The sequence below is a fragment of the Myotis lucifugus genome, unplaced genomic scaffold (genome assembly GCF_000147115.1).
Source record: "Myotis lucifugus unplaced genomic scaffold, Myoluc2.0 scaffold_39, whole genome shotgun sequence".
Classification (NCBI taxonomy): Eukaryota; Metazoa; Chordata; class Mammalia; order Chiroptera; family Vespertilionidae; genus Myotis; species Myotis lucifugus.
In genome coordinates, this window is record NW_005871087.1 from 313,747 (window position 1) to 329,917 (window position 16,171).

A 16,171-nucleotide genomic window follows, 5' to 3' on the forward strand; every position below is an offset into this window, starting at 1 on the left:
CCCTTTTTTAAAAAATTTGCTCATTTGCTTTACAGGACATATATGGGTCTTAGAAACCACTTTCCTGGTGAAGCTGAAACATTGTATAATTCCCTTGAACCATCTTATCAGAAGAGTCTTCAAACGTACTTAAAGAGTTCTGGCAGTGTAGCATCTCTTCCACAGTCTGACAGGTCTTCATCTAGCTCACAAGAAAGTCTCAAGTAAGGTCATATAAATGATGATTACTGATTTCTTCCTCTCCCCAACTCCCCAGTGTGCCTTCAGTTGGGTGGATACTTGAATATCTGCTTGCTTTCCCTTAAAGCCTTGAGAGAACGATGATTTGAAGTAGTACTCATTTTCTTTGGTCTAATGTCTCAAGGGTTGGATTACATGCTGGTATAACTTCTCTTTGGGTAAAGAATTTAGTGATTCAGATTTTGTTTCTATATGTTCATGTCTGCAAAAAAGATTGGGAAGCACTCATTTATATACATTTTTTTAAAATATCCACAAAATAGTTTATATGGTAAGTAGTCCATTTCTGGGGCACTGCAATGGAGGAATTGTCATGGAAACTCTAAAGTCATCTTCAGAACTGTTAAGCAACACTGTGTAAACTGGTGAAAACTCCACTGCTTATGTTCCTCATCTGCACAGCTTCAGATTTCAGCAATTCCCTCAAGGGGCAAAATTAGTATCTGACTCACTTCTCTTTAGCTCCATTCTCGTCATTGTGTTGGCTGCTACAACCCTACTGCTTGGCAGCCGTAACCCTATTTTCTGGCTCTCTAGCCCTATGAGATTGCTAACATCTCAGATGCCTTCTGCACTCCCTAGTGGTGCCACAGGTACCTGCAGATTTCCCAGGAAATACAGCTCACAGGATGTGAGCTTACCTCTCTAATTTCTGTCTCTTTGGAGACAGCTCTCTGATGCAGGAGTAGGACCAGAGTAAGGCAGATGAGGCACCTGGTGTTTTGCTTTTCTCTTTCCCCACCTTTAAAATTTATATACTTTTTGGATCGTCCTTACATATTTAGATATATGCTTATCTATGGGCTATACAATACCATTGCATAAAGATAATTAATCAAGAGTTATTGAGAGATGTGGATTCTTCGATTATTGGAGCTGCTTTGCTTTCTGATTGTGCATGTTATCCTCAGTGGTAGTTCTTAGCCTTTGTTCTTGCCCCACCCAGTCGCTCAGGAGCACTGCTATAGGTGGTGTGATACCTACGTGGTAACTGCACAGATTGCGAATAGCCACAACCATTATGACTTAGGTAAGAAAGATTTTAGTTCCTCTGAATTCCCTCTGTGCTAGGAATAACACCACCTCTAAGTAAAGTATCTCAGAATACAAGTGTTGGAGAGTAATTGAGTCCTCGGTGGTGAGCATTGTCATGTGTGCAAGAACCAGAGTGAACAGCAGCAGACTGGGCTCTGTCTCTGTAGTTTACAGTCTTTATTCATTTTTACTGATTTGATCTTTGCTTCACAGCTACTAAGATGCGATTGGTATGTAACAACTGTTGTATCGTGATTTGTAAAAGGGAAATTAAACGTACTTCTAACTCTTTAGAAAACTCAGTGGTATTTTACCAGTTTTTATCAGAGGAAAGATAAATTACATCTTCTTACCTAAAGTATTTCCTTTTATCTTGCAGTCGCCCCTTTTCTTCCAAATGGTCTACAGCAAACCCATCAACTGTGGCTGGAAGAGGTAAATTGCCTGTTTAAGTAAGAGTCATAACATATGTTATTTAATAAAGGACCAGAGTGAGACTATTCTGTAAATAAAGTAAAAGTTACTGTATAAAATGCTATTTTTCACTGTGGGTCACATTAAAACAGTTTAAAAACTATTGCTTTAAATGGTTTAGCTTTTAAGAACTATTTTGATGTGCTTTTAAAGTGTAGCTTTTAAATTCTTCAAAACATTTAAACTCTTGATCTGACCTACAGTGAGAAAATAATTGTATATAGTGACCTAATACCACACATATACACTGTAGCTATATTTGTATACCATATACATATACTACATATATATACAGTATAGTGTATACAATTATGTGCATACAGTATCCATACACTATGTGTGTATTGCATACATGTAATACATATATAGTACTATCTGAAGCTTCACAAAGTACTACTTACCCTTAGTTATGATGGATGTACTCTGTTTCCTATTGTTTCAAATGCTTGTCATGGCCTACTCAGTTCACTTCACAGCCTATTAATGGGTCACCGTTCACTGTAAAACTTTTCCTTTTTTTTTTTAAAGTATATTTTTATTGATTTCAGAGGGAGGAAGGGAGGAGAGAGAGAAACAACAATGATAAGAGAGAATAATTGATTGGCTGCCTCCTGCACACCCCCAAGATGGAGCCTGCAACCCAGGCATGTGTCCTGGACCAGGAATTGAACCATGACTCTCTGGTTCATGGGTTGACACTCAACCACTGAGCCACGCCAGCTGGGCTGTAAAACTTTTCATTTTTAAAACTGAAAAACTAAAGATCAGAAATTTAATAACCTATTTGCATTGCCTAAGCGTGGCAGAACCTGCATTATTTTCTGAATGACCCCACTCCTGGACTAGTCTTTGTATTTTTCTGATAGTGGAAAACCAGTGCTGCCATCTATTTAGTTGTATAGAGCTTCATTTTCATGGGGCAGTCATAAGAATCACCTCTTTATCTGCGAAACAGTCCTATGAATTTTACAAAGTATAGTTCTTTTTCCCATTTTATGGAAGAGAAAAATGAGGCCTTATGGTTTCAAGTTTATATAAGTTTTACACTGTTTGCAGTGACTTAGACAATATAGATTACCTTTGCTTTGTTTTCCATAGTAGCAGCAGGCAGCAGCAAAGCCGGTTCCCTTCCAGGAAGCCTGCAGCGTTCGAGAAGTGACATCGATGTGAATGCTGCTGCTGGTGCCAAGGCACATCATGCTGCTGGGCAGGCTATGCGGAGTGGGCGCTTGGGTGCAGGTGCCCTGAATCCAGGTTCCTATGCATCACTAGGTAAGACAGCTGATTGTGGGCAATTATACTGAGTTTTCTCCCTGTCTCAGTGGAGTCAGAATGGTGGTAATATTGTAATTATTTCTATTTTATTCTTGCCCGTCAAGGATAGTCCATATGTTTTAATATGATTCTGTACTTGGGACATGGTTTTGAGGTATGTAAGCTGTCACGTTTCCACTTTTCCCTCTTGTCGTCTTCCTAATCATCTTGATCAAAGGAAAAGTTCTTGATTCCATGATTTGCCTATAGCATTTTCATAGTTCCGCACTACTGCCACATCCATCCACCGGTTACTAAGGCAGACTAGGAATGACACTGGCTATGTAGTCAGCTTCTCTGTTCTCTTTCTTCCACTTTTGTTCCCTCACCAAGAAAATAAAGCCTTTTGAGGGTCTGGGAAAATTGCAAGAATTAATCATAATCAAAGCTTAAACTATCGATGCCCACATTCTCCACCAAAAAAAAAGCAAAAAAAAAGCTTAAACTTACGTTTCCTAAGGCTACTCAGAGTTTTCTTTTCATGTCCATCAACTTTAAAGTTGGAGGTTGGTTATCCACATTGTTTATCTCTGCCTTGTGCTTCATTTTTCTTTCTCATAGGTAGTACTGGTGGAACACCAGGCAGACAGATGATTGGAACACAGTAGGAAGTGGAGAGTTTAGTATGAATGTAGTACGTGATAAAGCTAACAGCTACATTCAGTAAGGAAAAGATAAATTATTCAGCAAATGGTGTCTAGACACATGGCTAAACCATTTGCTACAAAATTAAGTTAGAACCTTGTTTTACACCATGTAAAAATGTATTCCAGATGACTATAATGTTGAACAAAAACATAGAGCGACTTGATAAAAGTTATTCATCTAATCTCAGGTGGGAGAAGGAATTGCTAAACATAAAGGCCAAAAAACCCATGAGGGAAGAGTTCCTCAGATTTAAATCATGTGAAAACATAAAGTCAAATGGCTGAAAACAAATGGTTAGGGAAAAAGTTGCCCTAACCGGTTTGGCTCAGGGGATAGAGCGTCAGCCTGCGGACGCAAGGGTCCCAGGTTCGATTCCGGTCAAGGGCATATACCTTGGTTGCGGGCACATACCCAGTAGGGAGTGTGCAGGAGGCAGCTGATCGATGTTTCTCTCTCTCTATTCCTCTCCCTTCCTCTCTGTGAAAAGTCAATAAAATATATTTTTTTAAAAAAAGTTTTTGACACATACTTACCTATGAGAAACACCTGAACTTATTTTTATAGAAAAAACATTCTACATATATCAAGAAAATCATGTATCAAAATTGGCCTCCAAAACACCAAAACAAATGTTGAACCTCAGTTGTAATCAAACAAATGCAAATTGAAAGACCTGTAAATATAACAAGAAAGTTAAGATTGGTGCCTTCCTCCCTGGCTGGGTAGGTCAGTTGGTTGGATTGTCATCCTGATACCCCAGATTTGGTGGTTCCACAGAAACTGAAAGTAAATTAGTGTTGCCATGGGCTGGGAGTCAGGGCTGTAGGGAGTGACTCCTAATGGGTCTGAGTTGTTCTTGGAGTGATGAAACTGTTCTGGAATTAGGTAGTAATGGGGGTTGTACAACCTTGTGAGTATATTAAAAAACACTGACTTGTATACTCTGAAAGTGTGAATTTTATAGTACATGAATTACATTTTAATCTTTTAAGTGGGAAAAAACTGGAAAACAAATAAAAATAAAACTTATTCATCCTAACTCTTCAAAATAAAATACATTTAATATCTAGTCATTGTAATACCACAAAAATATTATTATATTTGAAATGTTTTAATGTTAAATAGAAAGCTAATTTGTAACATTTTTTTCATAAGAAAGCCTAGAATAATGCCATGAGAATTGACTTAATTTGTTTCTTTTGGTTCTTTAAAGTTTGAATTGCATGTTTGCTTCATTAAAGAAGGGAAAGGTATCCTGTCCTCTATTCTCTTTTCTTCATCTGACCCAGGTTCATAGGGACAATGAGCTCGTTTCCTGTGGCTCTTGGTTTTTTCTTCCACTAAAGTACCAAATCCTTTGGAAACTAGGAATATTAGGAGTGTTTTGGAGTTTACCCTTTAAAACTTGATCCTGAAGAGGAAAGCTTGGTGCCATGGCAGACAATAATTTATGTTAAGGAAGCCTTGATATATGTATGCATATTTATGAATATTTGTTCTCAACAACTGGGTTTATGGAATTGCTAAAATGGAAAAGAAAATAAGTGGTTTTGTTGGTGTCATGTGGACAGGAGTCAGATTTCAGTTAATTGTGGAAGAAGTTGGGAGAAGAATCTAAATTTTTGCTGTGCTTGATACGCACTGAAAGAACATTGTGGGGATTTTTGTAGTTAAAGGTAATTAGCTTTTTTAAAAAAAAAAAAAAAGAAAGAAAAAATGGCCCTGGCCAGTGTTGCTAAGTGTTTAGAGCATCGGCCCGAGCACAGCAGGATTTTGGGTGTGATTCCCAGTCAAGGGCACATGCCTGGATTGCAGGTTTGATCCCCATCCTCGGTAGGGGTGCCTGTGGGAGGCAACCAATCCATATTTCTCTCTTTTTCTCTCTCTCTCTCCCCCTCCCTCCCTCCCTCCATTTCCTCCCTCCCTCTCTCTCTACCTCTTTCCCTCCCTTCCATTCTCTCTAAAAATCACTGGAAAAAATAACAATAAAATAAAATAAAAAAGGTTAATGAACTTTTTGTTTATTAAAATCAGAGGAGTTAAATATGTTTGTATCCTAAGATGGTAGAGTCAGTAGAGAGACGAAGTTAACAATGCAAGGATGAGAGGAAATAATTTATGACCAAAATTTCATGAAAGGCCTGAGGAATGGGAGTATAGAGCATAGCTGGGAAGTTCACCTTGGATGTGGAAGGGCCACCAGTTTCTCTGATGTAGAAGGGAAGGAAATGAAGGTGGTAGATTCCGATGTATTTGGGTGTTGGGGAGTGGACATTAACAAAAGTGTCATCCAGGAGGTGGTTGTGTTGACGCCTGGGAGTCAGAGTCAGGATCATGTGCTAATAAAAAGCAGGGTGTCCGAGAAGTGGCTTGAGTTTTGGAATAGCCATTGAGGGGGCACAAGTAGTGGGCATTCTGGACTCCCTACAGCCACCTGTATTTGGGCACTTGATAGAAGGATTCACAGGACTCAGAGGCAGTTGTATTCATGGCTGGGGTTTATTACAGTGAAAGGACATGTAGCAGGATCAGCAAGGAAAAAGACTCATCGGGTAGCCTTTCAAAGTTCTCCCTCCCAGAGGTGAAGATGAGGGGCTGCACATAAGTGCTCCTTCCTCCAGCAGTAAAAAGCAGGAACATATTCCCAGTGTTTCTGCCCAGGGAAGCTGGCTTAAGACCTAGTATTCCTCCCTCCACCCCTCATCTTGCACACAGAATAACCTTTCATTGTTATAGGGCGCATCCAGAACAAAGTTCCCAAAGGCCTGTCCCGTAAGATCCTTAAGATCAACTCAGACTTGATACGTTAATACTTTCCTGCACAGACACAAAGCCTGATAATTATCTCAGTTTTTATAGTGCCAGTCTGCATGATTTCATGGTTTTGTGATTTTCTCTGTTGGGCACCTCAAGTAGTGGAGTAAAAACATTAAGTAGTTTTATCCAGACTTAAGGTTTTATAGGGCCTGAGAGTTCTAAGAAAGGATCAGGGGGGAGCAACAGGCACTAGATAAGATAATGATGAGAGAGCTTAAGAGTAGAATTTTTGGTTTCCTGTAGGCTACAGAGGAAAAGAATAAGCAAGGCAAGGTGGGACTCTGATTAGGAGAAACTCAACAGACAAGAGCAGAGGGTTTGCCTGATGATGGCAAGGGTCCAAGATTAGGACATGGGCTTCACTAACTTCTCTCTCTAGGCTAGTAAAAATCAGACTCATAGGTTTTTGTTGTTGTTGTTGTTATTGTCTCTAGCTACGTAGGAACCTCATCTTATTTAATGTTTTAGTTGAAAACAAGCTTCACATGTATATGTCTATGCTATGAATTCTGTCTTCTTAAAAATAATGTTTTCTGGGTCTTATATATTCATTTTTTCTAATATACTAAGTTTTCCTCTGTTCTTTACTTGCTTTTTCATCATAGAGGATACTTCTGACAAGATGGATGGTAAGAACTCCCTGATTCTATTACTAAAGATTTTTATGGTTCTTAGATTCTATTTAATATCTTTATTTTCTTCATTTCTGAAAATAGACTGCTTATTTAGCAGCAATCTTAATGTGAAAATGCCTACACGATGTTGTGGTTTTATTTTAGGTTAGGCATATCCATTTTTGGGTTTCCCAGTCTACCCAAATACTAGATTACTGTTTGTTGTAAGTTAAATCGGTTATCTTAAATGTTTTTACTTGAGCTCTTAGTAATAATCTTGATTTCTTAAGTTTTTCTCTGATATATCAGACTTAGAAGAATAGAAAGGAATCTCATAAGTTATTTGATTCAATTCTTTCATTTACTAACTCTGATACAGAGAAACAAATGACATGTTTTTCAGATTCAGTTGCTTATTTATGAATATAAAATGCAAGTTACAGATGCTATCTTTTCAAGAGTGACTTTTAAACTAACATTTAATCAAAACTTGACTTTAAGCTTTGCCTTTAAATCATTATTCAAATGATTTTTTGTTACTTGGTAACAAAAAGTATAGTATTTTTTTTTTATCTGGGAGGTATTTTTTTGTCTATTAATAGGCAGTATTTTGTCCACACTTTCCCTTCACTACATTAGGTACCTTCATGTTACCTAGGAATTTGAGTTTTATGAAAGAGGTTGTAAGAAGATATTGAATCTCTAAGTCACAGTATGAGATCTAGGAAAAATGGAGAACTGTATTTTTCTGTCAATTTTTACATAATCTCTGAAATTGATATATCTTACATTCTGAAGAAATGGAACATTTAATCATGTATTGGGCACATGAGTGTTACTTATATTAGTCTCTATGCTTCTCTAATGTTTAATATATTTCATAAATTTTTTAAAATTTTTGAATGAAATGAAAGTCCATCAAACCCTTTATATGACTTCTATCACTGAGATATTATGGATCCTTTAAAAACAAATCATTCTTTTCAGATAAAATATTTTCCTGTTTGGGTCAGAAACAGCCTATTTGACAGAACACTTGTTATGTGATGTGTTATTCTCACTGATGCTCAATCCTATATTTTAAAAAATATCTATATACACACAGAGAGACATCTGTTATTGCCCTTTAGTAGTAGTGAGTTATGATATTTGTGTTTGGTCATTTTTGCTCATTTTCATTGACATCTTAGGGAGCAAACATAAATGTTGAGTAAATAGCTGATGAATTGATAGGCCTTTATAATGCTTTGGTGACAATACTGGGTTAGTGAGGCCTAGGTCGTGGATTCGGTTCCTATGTTTGTCAGGTAGCTTTTCTAGTTCTCTTGTGGACTAACTTTGAAAATGCACCGAAAATATTCTTACTCTGGAAAGATCTATGAAAATCTTCATTTCAAAGGGAAATAATGACAGTTGCATCTTTCTTGAGTGATTAATTTTCCTGATTTTCTTCATCATTTCAAATTTTGAGTATGAAATACAGCAGGAAAAAAGTTTACGTTATGGAATTTTGTCATTTTCAATTGCCTAGTTTTAACCTTTTTGTGCTGTGAGTCATTAGGTTACCTCAATTTTTGTTCTTTGTCAAAATGAACCTTAACTGAAGACTATTAGAGGAGGAGGTTTTGTTTTTATCCTTTCATTTTAGTTTTGGGTGGGAGTCACAAAGTAGGTCTTAATAATTAGCATTGGCAGAATTTGTTGAAATGTTATTGTTTTATTTCTCTTATTTAGGAACAGCATCCGAAGATGGTAAGAATTATGCATTTTGCTAGTAACACACATACCTCTATATTAATATTTTCATCAATAGGAATTAAATATTAAAAACTAAAATAGGCTAATTTCTTTGCAAATCTATATTATTTGCCAGCTGTGGTAGCTTCTACATTTTATGCTTGGTTGTGTTAGTTATGTATGTGGATTTTTTTTTTTAATTCTTCATTCCGGAGTTTTGCTTTGTATCTTCGATCATCTCATGCTGGAAAAACATAATTGCTTAACATGTTTAATAATATCTAGTATAAAGTTAGCACACAGTTCCATTTGTTTCCATAGTGACAGTAATGCTTTTCTTTTGTTTTTGTGTTTATGTTTTTTTAATGTATGCCAACTCACTTATACTTTGGGGAAGCATGTGCCATTGCTTTATTGGAGTTTAAATATCATCAGCTTTTAAATGTATCTTTGTTTTTTAATTAGTTACTGGGGAATTACATATGTGATTTGAATTTGAGAGTACAAAAAACTTGCTAGATATAACATTTTATTTTACTGAGCCAGCTTACTTAAAAATTAATATTTATTGCTTTTTGATTTGTAGAGAAGGAAAAATTCAATTTTTATATTTATTCTACATAAGGTCTGTCTTATTAAATCGCTGATTGGATACACATTTTCTTTTTCCTAAGTTTGACATGGATATGACACTTTCCTGTGATACAAAACCAAATAGATTTAACTTGTTCTTTTTCTCATATTTACTCAGATATATTGAAATCTTTTCATATTTTATGTTTTAAGTTGGAATTCTTTATAAAAATGGTTTCTGGCACTGTGTCATTGTAATTTAGAATGTAGTACCAATACTTAACTTATCCTAATTTTTTCGTTATATTGGATAAATTCTCTATTTCAAAAATAATAATTTTATCTTTCTGTTTTATTTCTTAGTCAGGAGAACATTGTATCCAACTCTAAACAGACTCTAAAAGGGTGAAAGGCCTAAACTATGGGCTTTTTTATGGAACCTTGAAGAAGTTGATAGAGTGCAGGACTCTACCAACTATACTTCTGGTTTTGCTTTTGTTTTGTTCCCAATTCTTACTCTCTTATCTTAATTTTGTAATTTCTCCTTACTATTCCCGTTATTTTTCGTGACTGATATAGTCCTATCAGGCTAGGCAGTATATTGTGATTGCCCTACAAATTGTACCTTTTAATAAAAAAGATTCTGAGCCCTTCTTTGTGATTGTTTGGTATTGGTTCTGCTTTGATAGTGGTTGAAACTATATCTTAAGAAGACCCAAGTACCTGCTTTAATAAGCATCATCTCTTTTGGTTTAAGAGCTCCAAAGATAGATATTTGTGGCTTGGTTTTGTGGAGGGGATGAGTCTTGTAGAGAAGAATAGAGTACAACTGAGAGGTAGAGAAGGAAATGTGTTGAGAAAGTTGCCAACTTTTGTGTGATAGTTACTTCTCAAATCATTTAATAAATGAAACTATAGGCCCGATGCACGAAATTCGTGCAAGGCGCTTGGCCCTCCCAGCCTCCGCTGCTTTGGCCCTCGCAGCCCCGGCTTTGTCCAGAAGAGCATATTATGCTTTTATTATTATAGATTGGTTGCTTGGGGGAAGACAATGGTAAATACATCCATATCCCTCTGTAGTAATCTGATGTTTAGCACAGGATAACAGGATTAAATATTTTACCTAGTAAGATGTTCTTGCAAATCCCTTTAGAAGAAGTATATTTTCAGTTAAATGAATTGTTTGGGTTGTTGTTCCTTTATTTAATATACTCTAGATTTGAGAATAAATGTCACAGATACTGAAATTTTAGAGTTGGAATTACCAATTAAGAAACAAATAGAATGTCTATGGTAACTTTCTTAGTTATAATTCTACTGGACTAATCAAACTAAGAATAGAAATCTTTTAGTTTGACTTTACTCTTATCCTTGATGGAAATTTAGCTTATTGTGGAACATATAAAAAACAGTATGTATTTTTAAAATTTTAAGAGAAGTATAACCTATAAGTGATGACTCTGTTATTACAGAATTTAAGAATACTTGGAAACCACACTCAATTAGAAAATTTTAGTGAGATTCCCCCCCTCGTTACTAAATATTATTACACAAACCTGCCTTTATTTATGTAAAAAATTTTATTCCTTAGGTCGGGTGAGAGCGAAGCTTTCAGCACCACTTGCTGGCATAGGAAATGCCAAGACAGATTCTAGAGGAAGAAGTCGAACAAAAATGGTGTCTCAGTCACAGCGTACGTATTGCCTATCAGTTCTCCTATATTTGTAATATGTTATGATAAGTGTGTTGCTTATATATTACTGTATTAGGAGATTGACCAGTGGATAAAGACAAAGCTAATTTTAAAAAGACAAGCCACATACTGAGTTCTTGTTCTATACTTTAGGTTCATCATCACCTGACAAAAATGAAGGTATTTTTTTTTCAATGTTTTGGGTCAGTTGTTGTGCATGTTTTTGGATTTTTTTGAGTGGGTGTTGTCTTGTCTTTGGTGTGTTATTAGGGCTGCATCATTAATATCTGCCACTTAGAAAGAAAAACTTCATCTGCTGTATAAACTTTTGCATGCAGATATTTTAAGTAACACAGATCTCTTAGTATTAAAGTTTTGACAGTTTACTCAGAAACTTGCAAATGTGGAAAATTGTGCTTTTTAGAGGCAAAATAATTGCCATGTATTAACATCTAATCTGGTTGCATCTAGTTAATGCTATTCAACGACAGATACATGGTATCTTCATATTTGCCCCAAAATCTATTAGAATATAGTTAGCAGTTTTGGCAGCTATAAACTGATTGATAGTGAAGAAACAAATTAAAATGACTGGTTCTGTTATATTTCTTATTAAATTTAATATTTATATTTTTGCTATTTTATTGGAAGCTGAGCTTCTCTATAAGGCCAGTTGTTAAAAAGCACAATTTTGAGGCCTAGGTAAAATGAATGATCCATTTCTACATGTTCCAGAACAGTAACACATACACTTATGACATTATTAATTTAAAGCAGCTTGTTCCCATTCCTTCTTTATCAAAAGATTTTCATTAGCACTTATTTCTAGAAATTTTTTTCTAGGAAAGTCATTCTGGGGTTATACGTACAGGCTATTTTGGAAAGGAATAGATTTAACTATCTTCCATGTTGGTTAGGTGATTTATCAAGATAAAGAAGCCCTATTTTGTCTCCTTTTTAACTTGATTCCTGAATCTTGGAATCAAAGAAAAGATAGCTGGGCTTGGAGAAGGCCAGGGTGGTGAATATATAATTCTACCTAGCAGATTCTCTCTCCTCCTCTTTCCAAAGCCAAAAAATCCAGGCAGAGTAACGGTGGGAGCACTCAACAAGAGTCCTAAAAATAAGCAGAAATGCTCAGTAAAATTACAAATTTTACAAATAGAAAAAATGGCAAATGCCTTCTGGGTAAGGGCTCTTCTAACCAATTAGGAATGAATAATATCACAGTCTTCCCTGACCTTGTGTGTTTTTGGAATAATTTGTTAAAGTAACTTAATCTTTAGCAGTGTGTCACAGTAGTTCAGAGCCTTGATACTCCAAATGTCTGCCCAGACCAGCATCAGCATCACCAGGAACTTTTTAGGAATGCACAATCTCATGCCATATTCAATTCAGTCTATAATAAGATCACCAAATAATTTATATTACAAAAAAGTTTGAGAATTATTTATTTAAATCACAGAGCCCTAGCTGATTTGGCTCAGTGGATAGAGCATCAGCCTGCGGACTGAAAGGTCCTGGGTTTGATTCCAGTCAAGGGCACATGCCTGGGTTGCGAGCTGGATCCCCAGTAGGGGGTAGTGCAGGAGGCAGCCAGTCAATGATTCTCTCTCATCATTGATGTTTCTATCTCTCTCTCCCTCTTCCTTCCTCTCTGAAATCAATAAATATAAATTGGGGGGGGAAATCACAGACTCTAGCGCCATACTGCCCAGATTTGAATCATGGCCCCTCCAGATTTTTTTAAGTTGTATTTTCGTATACTCATCTGTAAAATAAAGAGGATATTCTCATAGGATTGTTGTGAGGATTAAATGATATGTAGTACATTTAATACACTTAAGACAGTGCCTGGGCCCAGAGTAAGTACTATATATTTTAGCTAATAAAATTTCTTATTCATAATCTAATGTCAACTTAATTTTATACTCCTGTTGGGTACTTCTATACTGTGTTATTCTGTGGCCTTCAGGAAACAAAGAAATAAATAATGGTGAAGTTTGAAAATGTGAAGTTTAAAGACTGAACTCACAATAGAGATTCAAAGTGCTTTGTGTATGGATTTTTAATACATTACTTAAGGACCTCACTTTTAGGTGTATTTTAACTACTTCAGTAGAATGTAGCATAATTTTTTTATATTGATTTTTTTTTTAACTTCAAAACCCTAATCCACAATACTTCAAAATCTTTCCTAAAGAGTCAGAACGTAATGATAGGCTTTTAGACCTAAGTAGGATTTTAAAACTAGAAGACATTTTTACTATACTTAAGTTTAAATCATGTTGGAGAAGTTTTTGCTTGCTTATTTACTTGAATGACTATATGTTCCATTCCAAATCCTCTTGAAAAAAGATATTGTGGCCCTATAGAATTTGATGCAAGTTTCCTTATAATATGTTTACAGAATTATTGCTGTGATACCCATCTCACTTTGTTGTAGAATAATTCATTAGAGTTTGCATGGTATTTCCATATTTTTATGTCGTCATTTAAAAAAAAAACTCTTGGATCAAAGCAGGTGTGTTCTGATGGTTAACCAAAATAAATAAAAGCAGACCAAGTTGGAGACTTCCAGATTTATATTTATGTAAGGATTGTGTCTTTTTGTTTTTGTTGTTGGTAGTGACTGGTTGTGTACAAATGATTGTACAGCCTGTCAGAAACTTTGTCTCCCTGCCCCAACCCACTCTCCGCCATTTGTTTTATTCTGTGTGTCTTAAGAAAGATAATTGTGTAGCTTTTCCTTGTAATTTTTCTTCAGCTATAAGATGTTGTAGTTCTTCTTTGCCTATAGTTTAAAATTAAATGTTTAAGTAATAAAAAATTAAACATTTAATTATTTAGATTTTAGGCCATCAGAAGAAAAGCTGAAGAATTTACATTTATTTTTGCAACTTCATTTCATCTGCTTTGTACATGAGTGTCTTATTTCAGCTTACCAGCTGCAAAAACTACTAAATGTACCTGCTTTTGTTACAGACATCTATGGTTTTGGGATATTGGGGTTGTTTTGTTTTTTTGTTTTGTTTTTTTGCTTTAGGGTTTTTTATTTTTTAAGAACTGACTAAAGCTTTCTTATTTCCATCTGCCATCCGCTTTAAATCTGCTCTTCCCCTCAACATGGATTATAACCCTTACCCTAATTCTGCCTTTACACTTGTTCAGGATCACAATCTGCTAATACCATTGGTGGTAAGAATCTGTAGACTCTATGTGTCCATCTATTGTTTGATCACCTACTTTCATTATCAAGAATGGGTTCTATTCAGCAGAAATTTGTAACATAATAGCCCATCACTTTGGAGCTATATTGCCCATTATGATATTTCCTTGGCCTGTCTTTTATTACCAAAACCCTGGATTTTAAAAATTATCCAAGTTGACCCCACAGGTATAAACATTCAGAAGCAAAGGAGATTTAGTAATGCTTTGAAAATATCTCATAACAATGTAAAATGGTAGTTTGAATATGGTAGGCAGCACAAGAGAAATTAGGCATCCATTTTTAAGTTTTACAAATTAGAGTATTTTCTAGTAGTTTGATATTTCCTAGGTACAGCATGCCCCTTTTCATCACTCTGTGGTTTTCTTAGAAATAATTAGCCTTGGTAGTTCTTGCTGGGGAAAGAGCCTTGATATTTTCTTCTAAGTATAAATAATTCCAAATGAGTCATAGGCACTGCAGTTATCACTGTTGTATTATTTGGATAAATTCAATATATCTGGAATAGGTGAAGTGGTTACTCTCCTTCTATACTGTATGTTTGCTGTCTGCTGAATAGACCCACACTTCAAGGAATTCTCTAGTTTCCTACAAATACCTCTACCTCTAAACTTATATTAGTTTTAACTGAATACCATATGTACATGTTCAGTTCATTATTTCCACTTTTTATATTGTTGCAAGTGTTCCCATAAAATATTCCATCAGCTTATGTTGCATTGTGAGTTTGTGGCATGTTGGGTGTTTGGATGTTTTGGTGTGTATGTTTAGTTTAGACACTGCATGGAGAAATAGGTGCCTTGTGAGTATCCCAAAGATTATAACTTAAAGAAATCTGATTTAAGGATTCTTCACCTGAAACATCATGAAATAATTCATATGAGCCATCATTTTAAAGTAGACTTGAATAATTTCCCTACAGTAGTTTAGAATTTCTTCGACTCAAATAGTTGTCATTAATTTCATTAGAAACACTACTTTGTTTTACAGTATTTCTATAATCAGTGGAAGTTATATTTCATATGGTATGCTGGTAAAGTTTAGGAATTAAGCATATGTTTATATTGTATTCAGTAAGACGAAGCCAAGAAAACTATAGCAAGGGTCACAGATCAGCAGCCCATGGACCACATCCCGCCTGTCTCCATTCATGTATTATTTGGTCTACTACACAACATGATGAAAACAAGGACATTTTAAAGCTTCAATTTTTAAATTCCCAAACCTGGCCTGTATCACCGCAAGACAGCTGGCTGGCACTAAAAAATCACCACTCCCTGCCTTACACTCAGCACTGTGCCCTCATTGACATCCTGCTTATCTCATTGGCATTTGAGTCTTTAATCTCTGCTCCTTGGAAATGAAGTGTGATTGGGTAAAATTGCACAAGGTGAGCAGTGACTGCCCTGTTGGTTAGGAGAAGTAATGCCAACAAAGGGGAAATGTTGCTTTCATGAAGATTTATTTGTGTGCAGGTTTAACTTCTCTATGTTACTACCTACCATTCAGAATCTAGAGTCACATTCTATCTTGCAGTTATCTAGTCAATGCAGATATAAAATATTTTCACAAGGAGCTCATCCCCTGAAAAGTTAACCCAGGCAATTCTAGTTTTAAAACATGTTTCTTAAGTTTTTTTTAAACCCTTGCCTTAATCTCTGAGATTTTATTTACCTCCTTCTCTATTTCCCCGACCACATATCCTGTTCCATTCAAGACTGAATATCACCAGGTTGGAAAGGGTCTGACTTCTTTGACATTTGCCTTTTAGTCCTATTCTACCCTCAGTACTTCTAC

The 16,171-nt window shown here is 35.6% G+C and overlaps 1 protein-coding gene across 19 annotated transcripts in view; it reads left to right on the forward strand.

Moving 5' to 3' along the window:
• CLASP2 (cytoplasmic linker associated protein 2) overlaps positions 1–16,171 on the forward strand; it is a 179,859-nt gene that overhangs the window by 108,480 nt on the left and 55,208 nt on the right. For 16 of the 19 annotated variants that reach the window (XM_023752930.1, XM_023752926.1, XM_023752928.1 and 13 more), the window contains 6 exons: positions 36–203; positions 1,655–1,710; positions 2,848–3,021; positions 7,134–7,157; positions 8,877–8,894; positions 11,044–11,145. In XM_023752930.1, coding sequence (XP_023608698.1) covers positions 36–203; positions 1,655–1,710; positions 2,848–3,021; positions 7,134–7,157; positions 8,877–8,894; positions 11,044–11,145 — 542 coding nt within the window. The remainder of the gene's footprint in view (positions 1–35; positions 204–1,654; positions 1,711–2,847; positions 3,022–7,133; positions 7,158–8,876; positions 8,895–11,043; positions 11,146–16,171) is intronic. The other 3 variants (XM_023752918.1, XM_023752919.1, XM_023752920.1) reach the window with 3 other exon arrangements.